Raw genomic sequence first — 26577 nt, forward strand, 5'->3', positions numbered from 1 at the left:
ATTCTGCTTCATTTGGCAGTAAAGATAATCATTATGTATCTTTCAATTATGCGTAGGGTTTAAAGTATCAAGGGTGTCACTACATTTCTTTCTCATGCCAGGGATCCACCACTCCTACTCTACACGTTTTCTGTTAATTAGGAAAATCAAGTTGGTAGCAGATCCCAAGAGAAGGAATCTGTAGAAAACCTACCAGGTGGCTTTCTAGAGCCGATTGTGGTTGAGCCCACGAAGGAAAAGACAATTCTCTATTGGATGTGATGTAAAGAACCAGATTTGATTAGGGAGCTTAAAGTAAAGGAACCTTCAGGAGGTGGTGATCATATTATGATAGAATTCATCCTGCAGTCTGAGATAGGCAAGCTAAAATTGGATATATTAGTATTACAACTGAGTAAAGGCAACTACAAAAGGTCCAAGAGAGGAGCTGGCCGAAGTTGACTGGAAGGGAACATGAGCAGGGATGATGGTAGAGCAGCAATGGCAGAGGTTTCTGGAAGCAATTTGAAAGCTGCAGTAAAGAAACTGCATTCTACAGGGAAGGTGAGGCAACCGTGGCAGATGAGGGAAGTCTGAGACAGCATAAAAGCAATAGAGAGGGCATGCAACATCACAAAAGCAAGAGGATTGGGAAGTTTTTAAAAACAACGGAAGGCAACTAATAAAGCAATATGGAGAGAAAAGATGAAATAGGAAGATAAGTTCGCCTATAATATAAAAGAGGATGCCAAAAATTTTTTCAGATATATGAAGAATGTTAGAGAGGCAAGAGTGGACATCCAACTGTTGGAAAATGACACTGGAGAGGTGGTCATGGGGAAGAGAGAAATTGCTAATAAACTGAAAAGGTATTTTGTGTCAGTCTTTGAGCATCAGGAGGCAGAAGTGAGGCAGTTGCTATTACTACAGAGAAGGTGCTTGGGAAGTTGAAATATCTAGAAGGAGATGTGTTGCTGGACCAGATGGACTACAACCCCAGGGTTCAGAAAGAGGTGGCTGAAGAGATTGTGGAGGCATTAGAAATGATCTTTCAAGAATCACCAGATTCTGGATTGGTTCTGAGAACTGGAAAATCGCAATTGTCACTCCACTCTTTAGGAAGGCTGAGGGGCAAAAGACAGGAAATTATAAGCCTTGACTTCAGTGGTTGGACAGACGCTGGAGTCTATTATTAAGGATGAGGTTTCAGGGTACTTAGAGGCACATGATAAAATAGGTCAAAGTCAGCATGGTTTCCTTGAGGGGAAACCTTGCCTGACAAATCAGTTGGAATTCTTTAAGGAAGTAACAGGCAGAATAAATAAAGGACAGTCAGTGGATATTGTTTACTTGGATTTTCAGAAAGCTTTGACAAGGTACCTCACAGAGGCCATGGTATTCCAGGAAGAATAATGGGACAGACAGGACATTGGCTGACTGGCAGAGGCAGACTGGTAATAAAGGGAGACTTTTCTGGTTAGCTGCTGGTGACTAGTGGTGTTAAGTAGAGGAGAAAGAACAATGTGGTGGAGAGGGAAAATAAATCAGCCATGATTGAATGGTAGAGTAGTCTTGACAGGCTGAATATCCTAATTCTGTCCCAATATCTTATGGCCTTACAATTAAAAAAAAGTTGCAGCATACTGAAAAGAAAGGTATTTCAAAAATAGCTTTTGAAAGGCAATTAAGTATTTGCCAGGAAAAGCAAAAAAGGGCCACAGACAGATGGAAATCATTGGCGGGTGAGCCTGATGTCAGTAGTGAGTAACTGGAGGGTAATCTAAGGGAAAGGATAGATAATTATTTAGTTAAACAGGGCCTAATTATGGATAATCAACATGGCTTTGTGTGCGGTATGTCACATCTAACCATTCTTACCATTTTTTGAGGAGATTATCAGGAAACCTGAAGGAGGAAAGTCAATGGATGCAGTCTACATGGATTTTAAAAAGGCCTTTGACAAGGTCCTATATGGGAGGTTGGTCGAGAAGGTTCAGTTGCTTGGCATTCAGGATGAGTTAAGTAAATTGGATTTGACATTGGCTTTGCCGGAGAGGTTGAAGAGTGGCTGTAGATGGTTGGCTCTCTGACTGGAGCCCTGTGACTAGTGGTGTGCCCAGGGATCACAGCTGGGTTCGTTGTGGTTTGACATCAATAATCCAGATGATAATATGGTAAACTGGATAAGCAGATTTGTGGATGACACCAAGGTTGGGGCATAGTGGACAATTAGGAAGGCTATCAAAACACGCAGCCAGCTGGAAAAACGGGCTGAAAAGTGGCAGGTTCAATTTAATGCAGATGTGTGAGGTGTTGTATTTTGGGAGGACAAACCAGGTTAGGACCTGCACAGTGAGTGGTAGGGCACCAAGGAATGCAGCATGACAGAAGGATCTGGGAATCTAGACCCATAAATGCTTGAAGGTGGTGTTACGGGTTGTGAAAACAACTTTTGGCACACTGGCCTTCATAAGTCAAAGTATTAAGTACAGAAATAGGGATGTTACGTTGAAATTGTATAAGGTGTTGTACAGGACTAATTCAGAGCACTGTGTGCAATTCTAGTGACGTACCTACTGGAATGATGTAAATAAAATTGAAAAAACTACAGAGAAAATTTACAAGCAAGTTGCAAGGACTGGCAGACCTGAGTTATAAAGGAGAGATTGAATAGTTTAGGACTTCATTCCTTAGAACGCAGAAGATCGAGCGAAGATTTGATAGAGGTGTTACAAAATTATGAGGAATATAGATAGGGTAAATGCAAGCAGGCTTTTTCCCCCACTATGGTTGGGTGAGGCTATAACTTAGAGGTCATGGGCTAATGATGAAAGGTGAAATGTTTAAGGGGAACATGAGGGTGAAATTCTTCATTCAGGGGATGGTGAGAGTGTGGAATCAGCCGCCAACGGGAGTGGTGTATGAGGGGTCGATTTCAACATTTAACAGAAGGTTGGATACATACATGGATGGGAGGGGTAAGTAGGACCAGGTGCAGGTCAATGGTACTAGGCAGTACTGTAGTGTGAAGCTCTATAACTCCATTAACTGGACAGTTATTTTAAAGAGCTCCTGTTGCCCAGAGTGGTACAGTTCACAGGATGGTCCCAAAAGCACCACCCCACCCAACCAATTCTCTCTCAAGTGAAATTAACAAATTATTTACTTCATTAGTGACCACACCTGCCAGAGACTTCAGTGCTTTGCAGTGAAATAAACGGTTAAATATCCTAAAAATGAGAAACATTAAAACAAATGTAACTCATTTTGTTCTTGCTGTTCTCCCTGAATCCACTCCTGACAAACTGCAGCACCATTCAAGGGAAGAGAAGGGCAACTGAGATGGGGGGTGGGGTGGGGGAGTTATTTTTAAACAGTGGAACTCACTGCCTGAGGAGCTGCTGGAATCAGATACAACTGTCCCATTTAAGAGACATGCAGACAGGCTCACAAGGGTATGTGTGCAGTTGGACCGGTTAAGGCGGGCAATTGGCATGGACATGGTGGATCGAAAGGTCCACACTGAACGTGGTTTTATTTTGAGATACACCACAGCCGCGCTGCTTAACCCCAGCCGAATCACGGGGCAACTTACAACGACTGGTTAACCTACTCCTGGTACATCTTAGGATTGTGGAAGGAAACCGCAGGATCCAGAGGAAGTCCCGCTCACACACGGGAAGGAATGTACAGATTCCAACCTGATTAACACCTTATATTCCGTCTGGGTAGCCTCCAACCTGATGGCATGAACATCGACTTCCGCTAGGCCCCACCTCCCCCTCATACCCCTTCTGTTACTTATTTTTATGCACACATTCTTTCTCTCACTCTCCTTTTTCTCCCTCTGTCCCTCTGAATATACCCCTTGCCCATCCTCTGGGTCCCGCCCCTTGTCTTTCTTCCCGGACCTCCTGTCCCATGATCCTCTCGTATCCCCTTTTGCCTATCACCTGTCCAGCTCTTGGCTCCATCCCTCCCCCTCCTGTCTTCTCCTATCATCTTGGGTCTCCCCCTCCCCCTCCAACTTTCAAATCCCTTACTCACTCTTCCTTCAGTTAGTCCTGACGAAGGGTCTTGGCCTGAAACGTCGACTGTACCTCTTCCTAGAGATGCTGCCTGGCCTGCTGCGTTCACCAGCAACTTTGATGTGTGTTGGTTGAAGGAATGTACAGACTTGTTTACAGAGGACTCCGGAACTGAAGCATGAATTTCGATTGCCTGAGCTGCAAGCTACGTCACCGTGGCACCCTACGACGCTATCTACAGTGACGCCCTCCGGCGCTGTCTACGACAATTCACCTGTAACCTCTTATACCTTAGTGATTCAAGCGCTCACCTAGATAATCATTTAATGAAGTAAGAGCTCCTGTCTCCATCACTCTTAGGCAGACACTGCTTGACTGTAATTTTGTACATATCTCTCAGGTCCCCCCTCAGCCTTCTCTGCTGTAGGGAAAACCAGGCTCTCTCTCTCAGGCAATGTCTGATGAATCTCCTTTCCATTCTCCAGAAGTCACATCCAGCCCACAGTCCAGAACCAAAAATTAAGCAAGCAGCAGCCTAACCAACGACATATCAGGTTGCACCAAGACTCCCTGCTTTTACATTCTATGCTGCGACCTGTGCTGCCACCTTCTGGAATCTACAAAGGTATACAGTAGTCCTTCTGTTCCCAAGTATTCTTGACGACTCTGCATTGATTGTGTGCCTTATGCTTAACGGCCCTCTCCAATCGATCACTTCACACTTATCAGCATTAACTTCCAAGTCTGTGAATGGAAAAACCTTAAAATGCAGCCCAGTCCATCACAGGTAAAGCCCTCGCCAACAATGAGCACACGTACAAGGAGCACTGTCGCAGGAAAGCAGCATCCATCATCCGGGACCCCCACCACCCAGGCCACGCTCTCTTCTTGCTGCTGCCATCAAGGAGGTGGCACAGGAGTCTCAGGTCCCACACCACCAGGTTCAGGAACAGTTGTTACCCCTCAAGCATCAGGCTCCTGAACCAGAGGGGATAACCTCACTCACCCCGACACTGAACTGATTCCACAACCTATGGACTCACTTTTAAGGACTCTACAACTCGTCCTCTTGATATTATTGCTTATTTATTATTATTATTTTCTTCTTTTCTGTACTTGCACAGTTTTGCTGTCTTTTGTACATTGGCTGTTTGTCCACCTCTGTGATGTTCAGTTTTTTTTCATTGATTCTTTTGTTTCTCTGTATTTACAATGAACACCCACAAGAAAATTAATCTCAGGGTGACATACATGTGCTTTGATAATAAATTTACTTTGCTCATTGAACTTTTGCTCTACCATTTTGCCATATCATCCTCCTTACTACCAACAACACAATCCATTTTGTGTCATCTGCAAATTCACTGATCACACCTCCAACGTTCATGTTCAAATCGTTAATGTGTATAACAAACAAAAAAGGCCCCAAGCCCTGGTTCCTCGGGTACAACACTGCTCTGAATAGAGCTGTGATCAGCAGGACTGTTTCAGGCGACATGGATGAGTTGGTAAGGGGGGCAGGGCAATGGTAAAATGCTGAAAAAAGTGAGCTGATGCAACTTGAAATAACTACTAGGGCTTGGACATCCAGAATGAATGGTAACAAGGCCAGAACCACTGAAGAAGTGAGGACCTTTGGCGTACATGTCAAAGATTCTCAGCAGGTAGTAGAGGCAGATGAGAGGACACACAGGATACGTGTCTTGGTTAGCAGGGTGAAGGTGATGAAGGACGCTGACTATTGCAGGCTCAGGAGCACTGGATTAATCAGGCCAAACACCTGCAGTTAATAGTCATAGTCATACTTTATTGATCCCGAGGGAAATTGGTTTTCGTTACAGTTGCACCATAAATAATAAATAGTAATAGAACCATAAATAGTTAAATAGTAATATGTAAATTATGCCAGATGGAAATAAGTCCAGGACCAGCCTATCGGTTCAGGGTGTCTGACCCTCCAAGGGAGGAGTTGTAAAGTTTGATGGCCACAGGCAGGAATGACTTCCTATGACGCTCTGTGGTGCATCTCGGTGGAATGAGTCTCAGGCTGAATGTACTCCTGTGCCCACCCAGTACATTATGTAGTGGATGGGAAACATTGACCAAAATGGCATGCAACTTGGACAGCATCCTCTTTTCAGACACCACCGTGAGAGAGTCCAGTTCTATCCCCACAACATCACTGGCCTTACTTCGTGTCTCTGCTTCTCCATACAATGCACAGGCCCACTGGAGTGATTAAGACTACAGGAGTGAAAGGCAGGGAGCCAAAACAGGATTACTTACACAGAGGTTACTTTGATGTGCCCTGTTGCACAGCCAGGAATGTCTGACTGTGGCCAACAATTCTCCTTTGGTCACAAGTTCAGCAGTTGACAAGCTCTACAGTGTAAAATGTTGTAGTGGAACGGATGTTCCTCTGAGATGCTTGTCAGCAAACTGAAGCACATGGAAGAGGCACTGGTCCACAAGCCGTTCACCCCTCGATCACAGCTTCAAGCTGGAGACCTGTGCATTGATTCCCAGCTGAGACTCCAGTGAGCAGTGCTGTGGCAGTTCTGTACCATTTCAGGTTGCCACTTCTGAGATCAGACTTTAAACTGTAACTCTGCAGGTCTTGTAATGAACGTAAATGATAGGGACACTAATTGTGCGGGAGTACATTCAGAATTTATTCCTCTACCAAAACAGCAGTCACGTACACACAAAATGCTGGATTAACTCAGCAGGCTAGGTAGAATCTATGATAAAAGAGTAAACAATCAACTTTTCAGGCTGAGGCCCTTCACCTGAAACACTGACTGTTTACTCTTTTCCATAGATGCTGCCTGGCCTACTGAGTTCCTCCAGTATTTTGTGTGTGTTCCTGTGACTTCCAGCATCTGCAGATTTTCTCTTGTTTGTCATGTATGCTAGAGCTGTTCCTGAGAGCATGCTTTGTGCTTGCAGGCTGTGACACCGCCTACACTTCAAAAAATAATTTATTACCTGTAAATCTCCTTTGGGCATTCCAAATCTGTGAACATAGAAATCTACAGCACATTACAGGCCCTTCGGCCCACAATATTGTGCCAACCATATAACCCACTCTAGAAATGGCCTAGAATTTCCCTAGTGCCTGGCCCTCTATTTTTCTAAGCTCCATGTACCTATCTAAGAGGCTCTTAAAAGACCTTATTGTATCCACCTCTAACACCTTTGCTGGCAGTGCATTCCACGCACCCACTACTCTGTATGAAAAACTTACCCCTGACATCCCCTCTGTACTTACTTCCAAGCACCTTAAAACTATGACCCCTCATGTTAGCCATTTCAGCCCTGGGAAAAAGCCTCTGGCTACCCACACGATCAATGCCCCTCATCATCTTATCAGGTCACCTCTTATCCTCCCGTTGCTCCAAGGAGAAAAGGCCAAGTTCACTCAACCTATTCGCATAAGGCAACAGGCATGCTCTCCAATCCAGGCAACATCCTTGTAAGTCTCCTCTGCACTCTTTTTATGTACTGTGCTGTAAGTTTTTTATGTTTCTATTTTCTAATATCCACATCCTTCCTGTAGTGAGGTGACCACAACTGAAAACAGTACTCCAAGTGGGGTCTGATCAAGGTCTTGTGTAGCTGTAACATTACCTCATGGCTCTCGAACTTAATCCCATGGTTGATGAATGCCAACACACCATATGCCTTCTTAACAGCACTGTCAACCTGCGCAGCAGCTTCGAGTGTCCTATGGACTTGGACCCCAAGACCTCTCTCATCCGCTACACTCCCAAGAGTCTTACCATTAATACTACGTTCTGTCTTCAAATTTGACCTACCAAAATTAACCACTTCACACTTATCTGGGTTGAAGTCCATCTGCCACTTCTCAGCCCAGTTTTGCATCCTATCGATGTCCCGCTGTAACCTCTGACAGCCCTCCACACTATCCACAACATCCCCAACCTTTGTGTCATAGCAAATTCACTAACCCATCCCTCCACTTCCTCATCTAGGTCATTTATAAAATTCACGAAGAGAAGGGGTCCCAGAACAGATCCCTGCAGAACACCATTGGTCACTGACCTCCATGCAGAATATAAACCATCTACATCCACTCTTTGCCTTCTGTGGGCAAGCCGATTCTGGATCCACAAAGCAAGGCCTCCTTGGATCCCATGCCTCCTTACTTTCTGAATGAGCCTTGCATAGGGAACCTTACCAAATGCCTTACTGAAATCCATATACACGACATCCACTGCTCTCCCATTATCTACGTAATACCATCATCAAGAATTCAAACAGGCTTGTAAGGCACGACCTGCTCTTGACAAAGCCAAGCTGACTATCCCTAATCAGATTATGACTCTCAGGATCTTCTCCAACAACTTGCCCACCACTGAAGTAAGACTTACTGGTCTACAATTTCCTGAGTTATCTCTACTCCCTTTTCTGAACAAGGGAACAACACTCGCACCCCTCCAGTCCTCTGGTACTGCTCCCGTCCCTATTGATGATGCAAAGATCATCGCAAGAGGCTCAGCAATCTCCACCCTCACTTCCCACAGTAGCCTGGGGTATATCTCATCTGGTCCCAATGACTTATCTAACTTAATGCTTTTCAAAAGCTCCAGTACATCCTCTTCCTTAATGTCTATATGCTCAAGCTTTTCAGTCCACTGTAAGTCATCCTCTCAAATGCCAAGGTCCCTTTCCCTGGTGAATACCGAAGCAAAGTATTCATTAGGTGCCTCCGCTACCTCCCCTGACTCCATGCACGTTTCCATTCTCATTCCTGATTGGTCCAATTCTCACACGGCTCATCCTCTTGCTCTTCACGTACTTGTAGAATGTCTTGAGATTTTCCTTAATCCTGTCCGCCAAGGCCTTCTCATGGCCCCTTCTAGCTTTCTTAATTTCATTCCTGGCAATCTTGTAATTTTCTAGAACTCTATTCGTACTTAGTTTCTTGAACTTTTCATAAGCTTTTCTTTTTTTCTTAACCAGATTTTCCACTTCCTTGTACACCATGGGTCTTTTACCCAACCATCCTTTCCCTGCCTCAATGGAATGCCATGCAAATGTTCCCTGAACATTCCCTGAAGCATGTTCCCACGCTTCTGCCATGCCCTGAGGACATCTGCTTCCAATTTATGCTGCCAAGTTCCTGCCTAATAGCATCATATTCCCTCCTACCCAAATAAATGTTTTCCCAAATTGTCTCCTATCCCTCTCCAGCGTTATGGTAAAGGAGAGAGTTGTGATCACTACCTCCAAAATGCTCTCCCACCAAGAGATATGACATCTGACCAGGTTCATTTCTCAATACCAGATAAAGTACAGCCTCTCCTCCAGTGGGCTTACCTACATATTGCGTTAGGAAACCTTTCTGAACACACCGAACAAACTCCATCCCATCTAAGCCCCTTGCTCTAAGAAGACTCCAGTCAATATTAGGAAAGTTAAAATCTCCCATCACAACAACCCTATTATTATTGCACCATTCCAGAATCTGCCTCCCTACCTGCTCCTCAATGTCCCTGTTAGTACTGGGGGGCCTATATAAAACACCCAGTAGTAAACAGCAGGAAATCAACACCACATTTCATTCTCACCCACAAGATATAGAAGCTGGATCCGGCCAGTTGGCTTATTGAGTCTACTCCACCATTCAATCAGGGTTGATTTATTCTCCTGCTCTCAACCTCATTCTCTTGCCTCCTTCTGTAACCTTTGATGTCCTGACTCATTAAGAACCTATCCAACCCTTTGACTTGACCTCCACAGCCACCTGTGGCACTGTATTCCACAGATTCACCACCCTCTGGCTAAAGAAATTCCTCCTCATCTCTGTACCAAAAGGATGTACTTCTATTTTGAGGCTGTGCCCTCTGGTCCTAGACTCTCCCACTATTTGAAACATCATCCTCATATTCCCTCTATCTATATTCATTAGGTTTCAATAAAATCCCCCTTCATTCTTCTAAACTCCAGTGAGTACAGGCTCAGAACCATCAAACACTCCCCACACATCAATCCTTTCCCCAAATCATTCACACAAACCTCCTCTGGACCTGCTCTCATGCCAGCACAGCCTTTCTTAGATACGCGCCCCAAAACTGTTCACAATATTCCAAAAGTGATTTGAGCTATGCCTCAGAATTACATCCTTGCTTTTATATTCTCGTCTTCTCAAAATTAATGCTAATATTGCATTTGCCTTCCTTACCACCGCTTTAACCAGCAAGCTAACCTTTTGGGAATCCTGCACCTCAACTCTCACGTCCCTTTGCTCATCTGGTTTCTGAATTCACTCCTCATTTAGAAAACAGTCTACGCCTTCATTTACCAAAATGTGTGACCATACACTTCCCTACATTGTAATCCATCCATCACTTCTCCGCCCATCTTCCTAATCTTTCTAAATCCTCCTGCAGAAACACTGCTTCCTCATACTGCCTGCCCCTCCACCTTTCTTAGTATCATCCACAAACTTGGTACAAACCATCAATTCAATGCCATCAGCCAGGTCTTTCACATGTAATGTGAAAATTAGCAGACCCAATACCAACCCTTTCAAGAATACCACTAATCACCGACAGTCAACCAGAAAATGTCCCCTTCATTCCCACTTTTGCCTCCGGCTAGTCAGCCTATTTCCCGTCCATGCTAGTATCTTTCCTGTAATCCCATGGGCTCTTAACTTATTTTGTAGCCTCATGAGTGGCATCTTGTCAAAGCCCTTCTGAAAATCCAAGTAAAAAAATCCACCAACTCTTCTTTGTCTATCCTGCCTTTTATTTCCTCAAAGAATTCCAACAGATTTATTTGCCAGGCAAGATTTCCCCTTAAGGAAACAATGGTGATTTCAGCCTATTTTGTCCCGTGCCTCCCGAGTATCCTGAAACCTCATGTTTAATAATGTCAAGCTAACTGGCCGATAATTTTCTGTGTTTTTCCTCTCTCCCTCCTTAAAGAGTGAAATGTCATTTACCAATTTCCAGTCCTCCAGAACCAAGTGAGTCTTGAAAGATCATTACTAATGCCTCCACAATCTCTTCAGCTACTTCTTTCAGAATCCTGGGATACAGTCCATCTGGTTTAAGTGACTTATTTATCTCCCAAGCACCTTCTCCTTTTTAAAAGCAACTACACTAAACTTGTGCTCCCTGAGACACTCGAATCTGTGGAATGGTGATTGTGTCTTCCACAGTGAATATTGATGTTCAGCTGCTATTTCCTTGTTCCCTATTACTATCTCTTCAGCATCATTTTCCAACATTCTGATGTCCACTCTTGCCTCTCTTTCACTCTTCATGCATCTGAAAAAAATTCTGGTATCCTCTTTTATAATGCATCTTTTCTCTCCTTACTGTTTTTTTTTGGTTACTTTCTTTTGGTTGTTTAAGGCTTCCCAACCCTCTAGCTTTGCACTATGATCATCCTGACCACAACAGCCTCAAAAGACTGGATGAGACAGCCGCCTGGACCATTGCTCAGGGGCTACGTGAGGCCAGGATTCTGGAACTCTGAGGCACTGGCTGCCTTTAAAAGTCAAATCACTCGACTCTTGCTTATCACTTTACTCACTACATCATAAAAGGACACCAAAAAATTTGTCAGACCCCATTTCTTTTTCATAAAACCACTCAATTATGATTTTCTAGAATGTCCAATTACTTTCCTTCCTCCTTTATACTAATAAAGGAAGGATGTTTTCAGCTTCAAACATTAGGAAGCTGTTAATGAGGTTGCAGGGTGAAGGAAACCACAATATCACAGGAAGGTGACTACACAGGAAGTGGCTATTTAGCTTTCTGAATCAAGGCTGATTCTCCAGACCAACATTTCCCCTCTCCACCATTTTCCTGTAGCCCTACAATTTCTGTTATTTCCAGAACACATCCTATAAAAGCCTGCAGAAATCCACCAGGCAATACATTCCAGATGGAATCCCAAAGCTGTATTAAGTCCCCTCCTTGCATCATGCTCAGTTCTATATTATACACTGTAGTTCTTGGGCTCCTGACCCTCTCACCAACAGGAACATATTTGTCTCCACATTATCTTGAACATTGCTGGTTAAATCCCCTCTCAACACCCCCTGCTCAGTGCTCAATCTCGGCCTATCTGGACCTTCACAGTGGCCATTCCCATAACTCATTACAAAGGTCATGAAAAACTGCACTTGGGCCGAGCAGAGGGGATGGAAGGAAAATAATAGAAAAAGTTATTGAAAGGCAGGGTTTGGAGGGGAGAATAGGAATATTATTCATTTGGCAAAGAGTTAATCCAAAAAAATATAAAACATTAGAGAACAAACGCAAACTGTCAGGAAGGGCATGTGAATCTCCTGTTAACATGCTCAGAGTGACTTCCTGCCTCTATGCTTCAGAGGAAAAGCGACCCTGTAAACCTACGGGTGGAACATGTTGCGGGTTTAAGTTAGAGACTCCAAATATGAATGAATGAATCCAGAGCAGTCTTCCGATAAAAGCAGGACAACGTAATCAGTGAAAGATGATAACTTTGACACTCCTGTTCATCCCATGTGTTCTGTTTAAATTGAGCTACAGTTGTTTCCAGTGGACTGTCACCAGGGACTTGTCCAATCAGTCCCACTATGGCAGCTGGTAAACCTGGCCCAATGCCCGAGGACCTCTCCACCCACGTGCATTGGTTCCATATGCAGAGAGACAATTTACACAGCTCTTTACACATTCCAGTTAGGAATGAGCACTCAGAGCAGCATACGAGTCCGGTTCCCACCCCTCAGTGGAATTAACTGGACTCGCCGTTGGATCAGAATGGATGGCATGCCAGCTGTCATTTAGTACGTAGCAAAACTCCGTCATCTGCAGCACACATGCACCTCTCCAAGACGGGGTTGAACACTGGAAGCTCTGACTGAAATCACCAGTTCTGGCCAGCAGGACAGTGTAACAGAGATGCCAAAGATGGGACAACCGGCAGCACAACACAGTAAAAGTGACAGTGTGGGGGCTCTGGTATCACCAATGCTAAGGGAACACAGTGACAGTGTGACAGACAGTGAAGGCACTCCAGTGTCACCTCTGGCGGGGAACACAGGGAGTGGGACAGGCAGTGAGAGGATCCTGGGGAACACCATTATAGGGTGGCAGAGTGAGATTTTAAATGGAAATACACTGACAGGGAAATCAAGATGGAAAATATTTTAACAAAGGCAGTTACAGTTCTGTCCTGAGGGACAATCCTTCACTTTGCAAACTCACTTCAATTGGAATTATGTTCCGCTTCCTCATTTGAGATTGAATGATTTTCATTATTTAGAAAATGGAAGGTAAATCTGGTTAATCCATCTATGTAGTTTTTACGCTCTCAAGCTTATTAAACTGGGGCATAGAGTGAAAAGACAAACCCTGATATTCTGAGGTTAAGGCAGAAGTCAGGGATAATGGCTGCACTTGGCTCATTCATATTGAGTGGGCATAGGACTGATACTGGCACAATGCCAAGGAATGAGAGATTTGAGCAATTGGATGATTTGCTAGAGTAACTCAGAATGGTAAAAGAAACAGCATTTTGGGTTGAGAAAGGTAATAGGTCAGGCCATGGATTTCAACTACAGGAGAACAGAGGGAGGCACTAAAATAACTTTTTGTAAACTAAGGAAATTTGTTAGAATTGGAAATCCACAAAACGAGGACTGAAAATGGAACAGATCAAGAATAATTTTTCAGAAGGTACAAGGTACAGAGCAGAATTTGCATCACTTCCCATAATTTTGGTGAATAGTGAAAGTCACGCAGAGACAGGTTGAAGATCAGGGAAATGTGATCAATGTACTGTATGTACTTACAAACATACTCAATAAAAATGCTACCTCATAGGCTGAAGCCCAGGGAATAAAAGGGGCTGCAGCAGCACCATGGACAGTAAACTGGCTGAGCGAGTCACTTGCCAAACCTGCAGCAGTGGACAGGGTACACTGACCCATAGGGGTCAGTATTAGGAACACTTTTATCAAACATTTTTTTAAGGCTGTCCGGGGCACACATCCCAAATCGACAGCTAATAGAGAACCTGCAAGTGTGCGAACTGTGCAAAGGATAACAATAGTTATTACGGACATATCGATACGCCGATAAAGAAGTAGCAAATGAAACCTAGTACTGAGAACTGCAAAGTAACGGTCTGCTGCATCAACATAAACCAGGAGACTCGGTTTGAGAGGAGTAAAAGGTCGAACATGCTAGAGTTCATGTCCATAAATTATCGATGGTGACAAGGCAGTAAAGAAAGTTGTTAAAAGCAGATAGGATTCTAGGCTTTTTAAATAGAGAAAGGAACAAAAATAGTCAAGTTGAACCTTCTGTGATTCATGATAGATAGATTCAAAAACGTTAAATGAGTCTGAAACTGGCATTAAGGAGGAGACTCTGCAGGCACAGATGAAAAAGGGAAAAATGCCCCTTTTCTGTACAGCAACATTATCTACTTACATGCAAGTGCCTTTAGAATGTTTCCCACGTTAGAGAAGTGCATGTTTTCAGTCTCAAAAGTAAATTTAAACTGGGAGCTTGGGAAGAACTGAGTGCATTGCTACCTGGGCCATAGGACCTAGAGCTCTCAACCCCGACCCCATGCTGACCTTTCATGGCTTCGGCTGACTGGATCAGTTCGGTGACGGCAGCTGCAACGCGCTTCGAGTACGCAGACAACTGAAGCTTCTGCTCGGCTGTGGGCTTCTGAACAACCTGTTTCAAAGCAAAGCCAGACTTTCGACATTCTCCAACGGTTAAATAGCACGGAAAAAGTGATGATGGGTTTACAAAGCTAAGTATAAACAGAATGATCAGGAATTCTGAGAATTCAGACTTACATAGAACAGAGAATTAACACTTACATAGAACAGCCCAGCACAGTACAGTTCCTTCCACCCATGACATTGTGGGAACCTTTTACTTTTCTACAAGATCAATCTAACCTAGACCCCAACCTATTTCATGCCTTGGACCAATACCATGAAACAAGTGGTCTGTAGACCCCAGGTTGGGAACCCCTGATCTAATGCTACCCTCCCCCAAAAGTCTCCATTTACTTACATCAATCTGCCTGCCTATCTAAGAACATCTTAGGTGTCCCTAATATTTCTTTCTCTACCACCGCCTCTGGTATCCACCTACTACTCTCTGCATAAGAACATGACTTTTGATATTCCCCCCCTATATGTTTCTCCTAGCACCTTAAACGTATGCCTTCTTGTATAACCACTGCTGCCTTGGGAAAAAGTCTCTGGCTGTCCACTCAATCTGTGCCTCTCATCATCATATACACCTCTATCAAGTCATTTCTCATCCTCATTTACTCAAGAGAGAGAAGCCCTAGCTTCTTCAACCTTTCCTAGTAAGACATGCTCTCCAATCCAGGCAACGTCCTAGTAAATCTCCTCTGCACACTCTCTTAAGCTTCCACATCCTGCCTAATGACGAGACGACTACTTTACATAGGCTCTCCAAAATCCATCAGATTTGCGTGCAAACCCTGGAAATCTGATGGCCTATCTCAATAATTCTCAGAAAGCTACATCCCTGTGTACTTTGTTCTAGGTAATCCATACGAAGCCAGGCTGACCCACTCACCGCAAGGACGTGCTCCAGCAGTTCCATGTATCCCACGGTGCATTCAGTGGCTGAATGCAAGGCCCGGCCTCGCACATCCTCACTCACTGCTGAATGGTATGCTGCTTGCTGCCGAGGGAAATACATACGGACTTCAGCGCTGATTGACCGAAAGCAAGTCAGGAATCAGACTGGCAACCAGAGAGACTGAAAATACCTTGCAAGCTGTCAGCATGTCGACAATTGCCTTGCGACTCAGGTTGGCAGTTGCTATCACTTCATCCTGGCGACAGGAGTTCCCTGCAGCCACTGCCTTGGCAGTGGCGGTTGTGATACCTTTTGTCATTCGAATGAATTCTTCCGGTGTATGAGTCTTGGCTGGTACCTCTTTTGATTGGAAAACCTGGAATTTAAGTCAAGATCCAGCTTGAAGGCTTCATGTTGTATCACATATAAGTAATGTCAGTGGACCAATGACTGGCAGTTGTCAGTGGACCAATGGCTGTGGGGCAGTTGTCAGTAGACCAATGGCTGTGGGGCAGTTGTCAGTGGACCAATGGCTGTTTGATAGTGGTGTCAGTGGACCAATGGCTGTGGGGCAGTTGTCAGTGGACGAATTGCTGTGGGGCAGTTGTCAGTGGACCAATGGTTGTGGGGCAGTCATCTTTTTAGTCAGGTTAAGACCAATCTCATGTGACAGATAAGAATTTGAATTTACAATGCCTGGATATGAAATACTTTCCTAATGGAAGGTCATGTCCAATGAATTGTGTAGGGAGGTCACAGGGTATGTCATTTTGGGCAGAAAATTTTCTGTGGATGATGTAGATTTTATCAGCGTGCTGGTCAATACAAAAAGATAGTGTGTCAAACTCAGTCCAAACTTGACCAAGTGTAGGATACAAAGGTAATGACTGACGGGCATTGTTGTGATTGGAAGCAGATCATGGGATTCCGTATTCTCTCCCCTTACTGTAGATATATGATTGACATGAAGTACATGGCAAAAAAGTTAGCTGGTAGTGCAAAAATTGGCTGTGAACTTGACAGTAAGGAATAACACTTTAGACTGCAGGAAAATGTATGGCCTAGGGCAGAACATGATCCCATGATCAGCTCCAATTCTCAACCAACTTGCCAATTAAAGCACTGAGCAAGATCGAAACTAAAGAGGACAAGAGCAGAGGAGACTGGGTGTCCAGCGCCGTTTGCCTGCTTTTGACCGGTCTGCCTCTCCCTCTCGCTCGCTGCTGCTGCAGGAAGGTACAAGAGTCTTGGGTTTTGGACAAAGTTTGATTGGCATGGTTTGTGGATTGGACTCATTTCTAGAGGACTCTGCAATTCATGTCCTATGGGTTTCTGATTTCTGGTTAGAACATGGCTATTCTGCACAATTTACTTGGGGTGGCCTGCAGTCAATGCATGACCCAGTATTAAACTGAACTGGAATGAACTAAACTGAACATTCCTAAACTGTTTTCTGTGTGTTATTCACATTTTTTTGCCATTTCTGCAATTTTTTTTGTGCATTGTGTGTTTGATATTCTCTTTGTATGGGTTCCATGGTGTTTCTTTGTTTCCTGACTGTCGGCTGGAGGACGAACCTCAGAGTTGTATACTGTACACATACTTTGATAATAAATGTACTTTGAATCTTTGGAAATGGAATTTAAAACGATAAATGTGGAGGGGAATATGCAATAAATGGGAAAACATTGAGTGGTTGAAAGAAAAGTGGGACTGTGGATTGCACAGCCACAGATACGCTTGAAGGCAGCAGGAAAGATGGTCAAGAAAGGCACATGCAATGATTTATTCTATTTGCCAAGGCACAGAAGTTATGCTCTAACACTAACTCAGGCTTCAGTTCATCCACCGCGTACAATTTAATTTTGGTTACCAAGGGATTACCCTGGGGGAGGGTGCAGAAAACATAGCCAGCAGTAGAAAGTTGTAGCCATGGTACAAGTTGGGATTGGTTTCTTTTGAAGGGAAGAGGCCAAGAGATATTTAACTGAGGTATACAACATGATCTGAGGCCCAGAACGAGAAAATGGGACAGTCAAAAGCCAGGAGGGTGATTTAAAAGTAACTGATGGGTTTAAAGCAGAAGAACCATTCTTTCATAAAGGGGATGATAGGGCCTGTAACTCGATGCTTGAAGTGTGAGTTCACATCATGTTTGAACAGCTCCACAATACCACATTTTCTGGTTATACCAACTATATCATCGATAGAGATAATAACTCTCAGGGTTCATGTTCCTCCTGTTGAACACTGCAGTCACTCTACGATCACCTGGGAAGCACAAAACTATTCTGGAACTCCAGAAACACTTGTCTGCTGCCCTAGTTTAGGAATCCCTGATTACTACCACCCTGTGGACCTGTCTTCTCTCTCCTTGTACCTTTGCATCGTCCATCATGCTTTGGTCCTGGCTCTTACTGAACTTCCCATTTCCCAGAACTGAATACTGGTTAGGGAGCAGGATGCCCAGGGACCTTCTGCCAGCTCTTTTCAGTCTATCTGGGGATCACACCATTTAAGTTGTGGGTGTAAAGAGACCCGGAAGAGATATAAAGTACATAGACAAAGAATAGGAAGTTGTTAGACAGAACCAGATTCAGAGACATTTACTGTGCATGTTGCTACCAAATATGTTGTCTGCTTGAGCTGTGGGCTGGACTTTCCTTGAAATATTCGACCCACAAAACACTCCGCCTGCCCCAAACTCCAAAGCACACAGACCGAGCTTCTTCATTCCTGAACCTTCGTTTGTTCCAGATCAGACTAGAGTGTTATATTTTTTAAGCGGCACAAAATATATGGGAGAGGGATTGGTGGGAGGGGAAGGGATGGGGAAGAATTTAGAGTTTTGCAGCTGAAATACAGCTAATGGAGATGGAAGGGTTCCAATCTAAAATGTGCATGATCTTAAAACAAAAAGGAAGACAAAGTAAATCAGGAGAAAGATGATAAATAAATTGGGAGATAAAGAGGAGAGTGTGATCAGAGGTAGAATTGAGGTGACATCCAGTGAGTTATTAGCCCTTTGGCAACGTACCGCCAGCTCCTGCTTAATGCTTTCTATCGTTCCCTCGAGAGCCCTTGTGCCACGCGTGGCTTCATCCTCTACTGCTTTCACTGTTTTCAGAAGAGAGGTGACGTTTGTGACCATTACCTACAAGAGAAGGGATCACATGGTAACAGGTAAACAATCAGAACCCTTAATCCAATTTTATTAGCTCATCATTGACTTTTATTTTAATTCCGTCTTTGTTCTGTGACCTTCACCATGCTTAATGGTAAAATAAGATCAGTCGCTACTTCTCACCACTCTATACACCATCCCTAACTCTCTGTATTCTAACCAATACATCCCCACGCTCAGCATTTCCCCATCAAAATAGAGACTTGCCTTGCCTCTAATCAACTTCCTTACATCACCAGACATTTCAAATTTGAACATTCCTAAATCTTCTGCATTGCCGTCCTCTGATTCCCACAATGTAATCGTAAATTATTGAAAATAATGATATATAATTATATCAAGCTTTGAAATGACTCTCACTGGAATTTGATACTCAAGGCTGCAGGCACCATATGTGTAACTATTCACTATAAATACCTTCCTGTGACCAGCCCTTGTCTATCTTATGCTATACCTTGTAATATAAGGCTTATGCAGAACCTTCTTACCTGCCTTACATTGTACCTTCCCTGCCTCGCACTGTCCCTCCTGCTCTATCTTGTTTGCCTCTCCCTGTACCCTGTGCCCATCTCGCCCCATACCCTGCGCCCGCCTCTCCCTGTGCTCTGCGCCTTTGCCTTATACCCTGCGCCCGCCTCTCCCTGTGCTCTGCGCCTTTGCCCTGTACCCTGCATCTGCCTTGCTCCGTAACCTGCGCCCGCCTCGCCCCGTACCCTGCGCCCGCCTCTCCCTGTGCTCTGTGCCTTTGCCCTGTACCCTGCGCCTGCCTCGCCCCATACCCTGCACCCGCCTCTCCCTGTGCTCTGTGCCTTTGCTCTGTACCCTGCGCCCACCTCGCCCCGTACCCTGCGCCCGCCTCTCCCTGTGCTCTGTGCCTTTGCCCTGTACCCTGCGCCCGCCTCGCCCCGTACCCTGCGCCCGCCTCTCCCTGTGCTCTGTGCCTTTGCCCTGTACCCTGCGCCCGCCTCGCCCCATACCCTGCGCTCGCCTCTCCCTGTACCTTGGCTGCGCCCTTCAGTTGATACATTGATGGATCGTCAGCGGGTTTCCCAGCTGCACACTTCGTGGCACTGATGAGGTCAGTAAGCGCTTTAGCCACATCCTTCACTGCATTAATCAGTACAACCTGAAAAACAAATATCAAAAAAAGTATTTATCACAGTCTGTAAAGTCTGCTCACAGCCAGCTGATAAAGCGCTCTGGTTGGTCAGTGGGGCTGAGGCATACAGGGTTCAGCTGTGACTGATGTTACACAGTAGAGAGGATGGCTGGGAGAATCACAGGAGTAGCTACCCCATGAGGTATGCACGTGGGGACCTGAATCAGGCACACTCGTGATATTTCTCCCATTGTGGAGTAATCTGCTATCCATGGAGAAAGAAACTCCAAACAATAGTGGTGGGAAATCTCACAGAAATCTCTTTCTCCTCCTCACAACCTATTCCATCTCACAGTTCATCAACTCCACCCTGAACTTTCCACTCCAACCTTTCAGTCTCCAATGAAGCTACCAACTAGCACATATGTGAGGTGAAGTGGGAAACCAGAGCACCCGGGGAAAACTCGCACACGGAACAGAAAGATCTCATCACAGTGAGCGGGGGGTCAAGATCGAACCTAGGTAGCTTGATTTTGGGTGCAATCAGCCGCTCTTGATTATGAACACCATGTGTAACTCTGAAGTGGAGAAGAAATGCCATGAAACGTTTCACTCTCCCACTCAATAACATATTTTCTCTAACATTTCTGCTATTCCACATTTTAACTGGTCGCACGCTTTCCTTTTTGACACCTTGTATTTCTTGCCACTCGTTACAAAGCCTTTACCGGCACACCCTTCATCCTCTGTTTGGTCATTCTCCTTTCCCAATTCCAGGAATCTCAATGGAGACCTCAGGAACAGCCCTAATCATTTAATTATTTTATTTTACTTTATTTAAAAATACAGTGCAGAACAGGCTCTTCTGATCCATGGAGCCTCCACCCAGCAACCCACCGGTTTAACCCCAAGACGAATCACAGGACAATTCACAAAGACCAAGTAACCTGCTAACTGGTATGACTTTGGACTGTCGGAGGAAAGTGGAGCATCCGGAGGAAACTCACACCCACGTGAGAAGAACATATAAATTTTCTTACAGAGGACGCTGGAATTGAACTCTGAACTCCGATGGCCTGAGTTGTAATAGTGTCGGGCTAACCGCTACACTACTGTGGTCCCCACAATACCCAACAGCCTTCTGGACTCCAAGTCAAAAATTTTCAGATCATAATCACAACTCTCTTATTCTCTGACAGTCTGCATTAGTGACAATTCCATTCTATCTCCTCTAACCTTGACACTTGACTCCCAGCTGAGCCATCATAACCTTCTCTGTATATTTTTTTGGTGATAAAAAGGCTTTGTCTGTGTAAGCTACAGTTTGCATTTCTTTCCTGAATCATTCAGAAGGTTTGGCAAATGCAATGTTGGCATTTATTTCAAGGGAATTAGAATATAAAAGCAAGGAGATAATGCTGAGGCTTTATAAGACACTAGTCAGGCCGCACTTGGAGTATTGTCAACAGTTTTGGGCCTCATATCTCAGAAAGGATGTGTTGTCATTGGAGAGAGTCCAGAGGAGGTTCACGAGGATAATTCCGGAATGAAGGGGTTAACATATGAGGAACATTAGGCAGCTTTGAGCCTGTAATCACTGGAATTTAGAAGAATGCAGGGATATCTCATTGAAACCTACTGAATGTGAAAGGACTGGATAAGGTGGATGTGGAGTGGATGTTTCCTATGCTGAGGGTATCCAGAACTAGAGGACACAACCTCAAAATTAAGGGGCGACCCTTTAGAACAGAGGTAAGGAGGAATTTTTTTAGCCAGAGAGTAGTAAAACTGTGGAATGCTCTGCCACAGACTGCAGTGGAGGCTGTCTGTGGGTTGGTTTTTTCCTGATTAGTCAGTGCATCAAAGGATGTGGTGAGAAGGCAGGTGTATGGGGTTGAGTGGGATCCAGGATCAGTCATAATGGAATGGCAGAGCAGACTCAATGCGCTGAATGGCCTAATTCTGCTCCTATGTCTTATGGTCTTATATTTTAGTGAAGCTTCGATATATAGCATAGAACAGAAATCCCCACTTTACCAAGTCTTTGGACAGCTGCTGTGGCCCGATCTCCCTGAACTTAACTCCTTACCTGTGTTTCTGGATCATCGGAGCCAAGGCTGGCAGCTCCCTGCTTCACCACTTCAGCCAGCTGGGTAATGGTGCTGACAGAGGACTGGGCAGCTTGGGCTAGTTTCTCCTGGCTTGAAGCTGCTCCAGACACCAGGAACTTGGTGTCTTCGACCAGGGCCTTTGCTGTTTTTAGGATGTTCTCCCTGATTGAGGGATGGGGGAAGAAACCACACGTGTGAGAGCCAGGTCAGCTAAACTTTCAGAAGCAAAGCAAGGTAAAAGATGCCCTGCCGCCCTCCTGGAGACAGGGGAATGAGTTGAGACTTTTTTTTTTGATGGCTCCGGCACTGTTTGCACGAAAAATTCTTCACCAATAGGTTTTAGACCAAAACTGTTTAAACGAATGCAGGCCCTTCTCACTAACTGTACCCCATTGTAGGTCCTGATGTCCACAATAACGGAGGGGACTACTCCGGAAAGCAACACACAAAAAATGCTGGAGGAACCCAGCAAGTCAGTCAGCGTCTATGGAGGAAAGTAAACAGCTGATGTTTCAGGCTCAGGTCACTCTGTAACTGCATCATCCCACTGGTGCTCGGGTGCCCCAGTTACCCAGCCGTTGATCCAACCAAATGCTGCTTCCCACAACTGGGAGCACATTCGAAATTCATACAGTTTGAGAGTTACGGTCACTCATTGTGGAGGTACATTTTGACTTATCTTGAACTCTGGGCTAGCGGAATTGTTACCTTCAATAATATGAGAGATATCACAATACCTCAGCTCAATGCAAATGATCCAAGGTGGGGTTTTAACCTAATCTGATCCAGGACATTCTGTGCTTTTTTCACCACCCTCTCCAATTTCAGTACCCATCTTCAAAAGAGCATCAAAGTCAGTGGAAACTGCCAGGCAGACCAGAGCAACTTTGATGGAAAAGACAGAGAAGAGACTTAACCAAGGAGTTAAATTGAACAGGAAATCTTCTGATCCAAAATAAAATCTTCCCAGAGCTCCATGCCTATATCCCAGGGCACACACAAAGTACAGGTATGTTTTACTCTCTCCCATGACTCCAACGCCCTACAAAGTTGATGTTCTCTCTGCCAATACCTACTGTAACCACAAACTTTCCAAAGTGATCTCCAAATGCATTTGTATCAGTGCCCGGCCTTCAAGAACCTTCTCAGAACACAAATTGACCACCATTTCGGATTTGTTCTCCAATGTACCATTTATGTCATCAGAGATGTTGTACCGTTGGGAAAGAGAAAGAAACACCGACTCACCTGTGGTCTGCAAACGACTCATCATTTTCGGCATTGAGTGTGCCGGCTGTGGCAAACATGATGGTGGTGTCCAGATCAGCAATGATGCCGGATACAGCGCTAGCAGCGGTGATGCAGGCCTGCGTGCCTCTGTTGCCTGCCTGGAGTGCAGACAGGACCAAGGACACCTGTGCAAGGAACATTTCAGAAATGAGCACCTACAGTTCCAGCCAGTGAAAATGTAACCACAAAGCCATCAATTGCAATATTAGCTCAGAAACTGAAGCGATTATTGCCTGTTATCCTAGGAATTCCTACTAACATCCAGAATAATTGAATTAAACACACATGAAGGTCTGGCTTCACACCACTGCTGCTCCTGCAGCTCCTTTCTGCAGCACAAATGGGCTGTTACGCATCAACAACGGGTAACAAACTACAATTGGTGGCCACTTTATCCTGTACCTAATAAAGTGGCCGCTGAGTGTATGTCCGTGGTCTTCTGCTGCTGCAGACCATTCAAGGTTCGATGTGTTTTGTGTTCAGAGATGCTCTCTACACCCACTGTTGTAACACGTGGTTATTTGAGTTACTGTCACCTTCCTGTCATTCTGAACCAGTCTAGCCATTCTCCTCTGACCTCTCTCATTAACAAGACATTTTCGCCCACAAAACTGGATGTTTTTTGTTTTTTTTTTGCACCATTCTCTGCAAACTCTACAGACTGTTGTGTGTGAAAATCCCAGGAGACCAGCAATTTCTGATATACTCAAACCACCCTGTCTGGCACCAACAACCATTCCAAGGTCAAAGTCAGTTCGATCACATTTCTTCCCCATCCTGATATTTGGTCTGAACAACAACTGAACCTCTTGACCACGTCTGTATGCTCTTATGCACGGAGTTGCTGCCAGGTGATTGGCTGATTAGATATTTACATTAACAAGCGGACGTACCTAATAATATGGCCACTGTGTGTATATTATTAGGAGCAAATATACCTTTCAGGATCACTGCATTGATTTGTGAGATGATCTATAGTCCCTCAATAAAACATCATTACAGCATTACAGAAATACATTTATAAAGCTATGCCAATCAATCCCAAATCACCTTCAAACACTCCATACATCCAGTTTCATCCAGCTTCTCTTCACTCTAACTGTGACATAGAACAAAGCCAGTCAGCTCATCCGCACAAAGTTCTTCTCAGAGATACCATATGTCCAGTTAGTTAGCTTTAACATACTCTCTCTTACACTGCCTAGTAAAACTCACTGATTCTCCCACCAGCCATCTACATACCAGAGTAATTTACAGCAGCCAATTAACCAACAACTTGCACCTATTTAGGAGACATTTAGGGAGCCCATGCAGTCTGTAGGAGAATGTGACAATGGTATAATGACCTTTACTGAAAGGGGCTAAAGATCTATTACAATTATCAGGGTGGTGATGAAGCCACCTCTGGTGTACTGGATCATCGATCACAGAACACAAAACGGCACAACATAGGAAATCACCATGTCTGTGCTGAATTAAACTAAATCTTTTCTGCCTGCACATATTCAATCTACTGAAAAGCCTTGAGAATGGCACTTTTGTGTCTGCCTCTACCAATAGCCTTACAGGCCAATCCAGGCATCCACCGCTCTCTGTAAAATACTTACCCTCTTTAAACTTTCCCCATCTCACATTAAATGTATATCCTCTGCTGTCTGATATTTCTACCCTGGGACACAGATCCTGACTCTGTACTCTATCTAACCCTCTCATAACTTTATAAACTTGTATCAGCTCACTCCTCAGCTTCAGATGCTCCTGACATAACATCTCAAGATTGTCTAACTTCTCCTTATAGTTCCTACCCTCTAATCCAGGCAGCATTCCAGTGAACTACTTCTGCACCCTTTCCAAAGCCTCCACATCCCTCCTATAATGGGGGCGACCACAACTGCCCACAATACCTAAAGAGTGGCCTGTATACAGCTGAAACATGAATTTATTTCTCTTATACACAACACTCTGACTAACGAAGGCAAGCAAGGCTTGCTGTACACAGTTTGAGCAGTAATCCAAAAAAGATCCAATAGAATAAGAGAAATTCCTGGGATAAAAGAAACCAAATAGCTTGGGTCTATATTCTTTGGAAGTTAGAAGATCTTACAGAGACAGAGAAGGTGCTCAGAATCTTTACAAGAATGATATCATGGTACTTTCAGTGCTGGGAGATTTAAGAGAATGCCACTTCAGGATAAGGGGTCATTTGGTTAAAGCTACAGTGTGCAGTAAGTCTTTGGAATTCTCTGCCCCACAGGGTTGTGGAAGCTGGTTTTAAAGTGGAGGGAGATACATTTTGAAAAGATCAGAGGATTTGAAAGCTCTGTGGATCTGGCAGAGGAGTTGATGCCTGAGGTATATTGGGCATCAGAGTGGCATGCCTGAAGGGTCAGGTGATTGACTCCTGATCCGATCTTCTTGTGCTCGATGTGGATAGGACTGAACCCGGAGGAGTGTGTGAGCTGCACTCCCTGCCACACCAACGTACTGCAGAAATAAACTCCCATCCACATCAGACCAAGTAAAGCTTTTGTCCAACACTACTTCTGCTGGAAAACCCTTTCCTGACCAGCTCAATGTAATCCAATTGAAAAGGTGGAAAACAAGGGTGGGTGCTGATGCCGCAGTGAAACCTGGATTAAACTCCTCACCTTTTCTGTCACAGCACGAGCACACTCGATGAGCTCTCTTTTGGTAAAGCTATCACTAGGGCTGATCTGAACAGCCCCTGCCTTCTGCACCAGGTATATACAGCCATGGCCCAAATCTTGAACTCGTGTCTTAATCTGGAATCCAATCTGCAGACAAAATGGGAGTTGGTTATTAATGAAACTTGAAGCAGCACTTGATCGCTCTGAATTACTTATGGGAATACATAGGCTGCCAGTGTCATCTTTGGACTGAAACATTAACATATCAAGGCCAGAACTATTTGCAGTGACTTCCTAGTTGAACCTGGAGATCAGTGAACCAAGAATCAGAACCAAGAAATGCAATTGGAAAAAAAATAGCATTTGAATGCATCCAAGAACACGCACAAACTTAGTTCAAGTTCTTCACAAAGTGATCAGCTGCACTGACAGCAGGAGAGCAAGTCTGGAGAGCCAAACAAATAATCTGTGTGCCAGCAGGAATGACCAGGGATTGTCAGAAAAATTCAGATAGCGCTTTGCTATCTTGGATTTTGTTGGGATCCCATCAAATGTTGTCCTGGATTGAATCAGACCATGTAAGGATATCAGATTTTCTTTGCTGAAGGACATTAGCAAACTTAAGATCC

The 26577-nt window shown here is 44.4% G+C and overlaps 1 protein-coding gene across 5 annotated transcripts in view; it reads right to left on the bottom strand.

The window, feature by feature from the left end:
* tln2b (talin 2b) overlaps positions 1-26577 on the bottom strand; it is a 316251-nt gene that overhangs the window by 14551 nt on the left and 275123 nt on the right. For all 5 annotated transcript variants that reach the window (XM_072282202.1, XM_072282201.1, XM_072282200.1 and 2 more), the window contains 8 exons: positions 25949-26095; positions 23259-23425; positions 21989-22172; positions 19801-19926; positions 18654-18770; positions 15807-15992; positions 15611-15718; positions 14620-14725 (listed from right to left, as the gene is read on the bottom strand). In XM_072282202.1, the coding sequence (XP_072138303.1) occupies positions 14620-14725; positions 15611-15718; positions 15807-15992; positions 18654-18770; positions 19801-19926; positions 21989-22172; positions 23259-23425; positions 25949-26095 (1141 nt within the window). The remainder of the gene's footprint in view (positions 1-14619; positions 14726-15610; positions 15719-15806; positions 15993-18653; positions 18771-19800; positions 19927-21988; positions 22173-23258; positions 23426-25948; positions 26096-26577) is intronic.

This window comes from Mobula birostris, chromosome 18 (assembly GCF_030028105.1).
Source record: "Mobula birostris isolate sMobBir1 chromosome 18, sMobBir1.hap1, whole genome shotgun sequence".
In the NCBI taxonomy this organism is placed as follows: Eukaryota; Metazoa; Chordata; class Chondrichthyes; order Myliobatiformes; family Myliobatidae; genus Mobula; species Mobula birostris.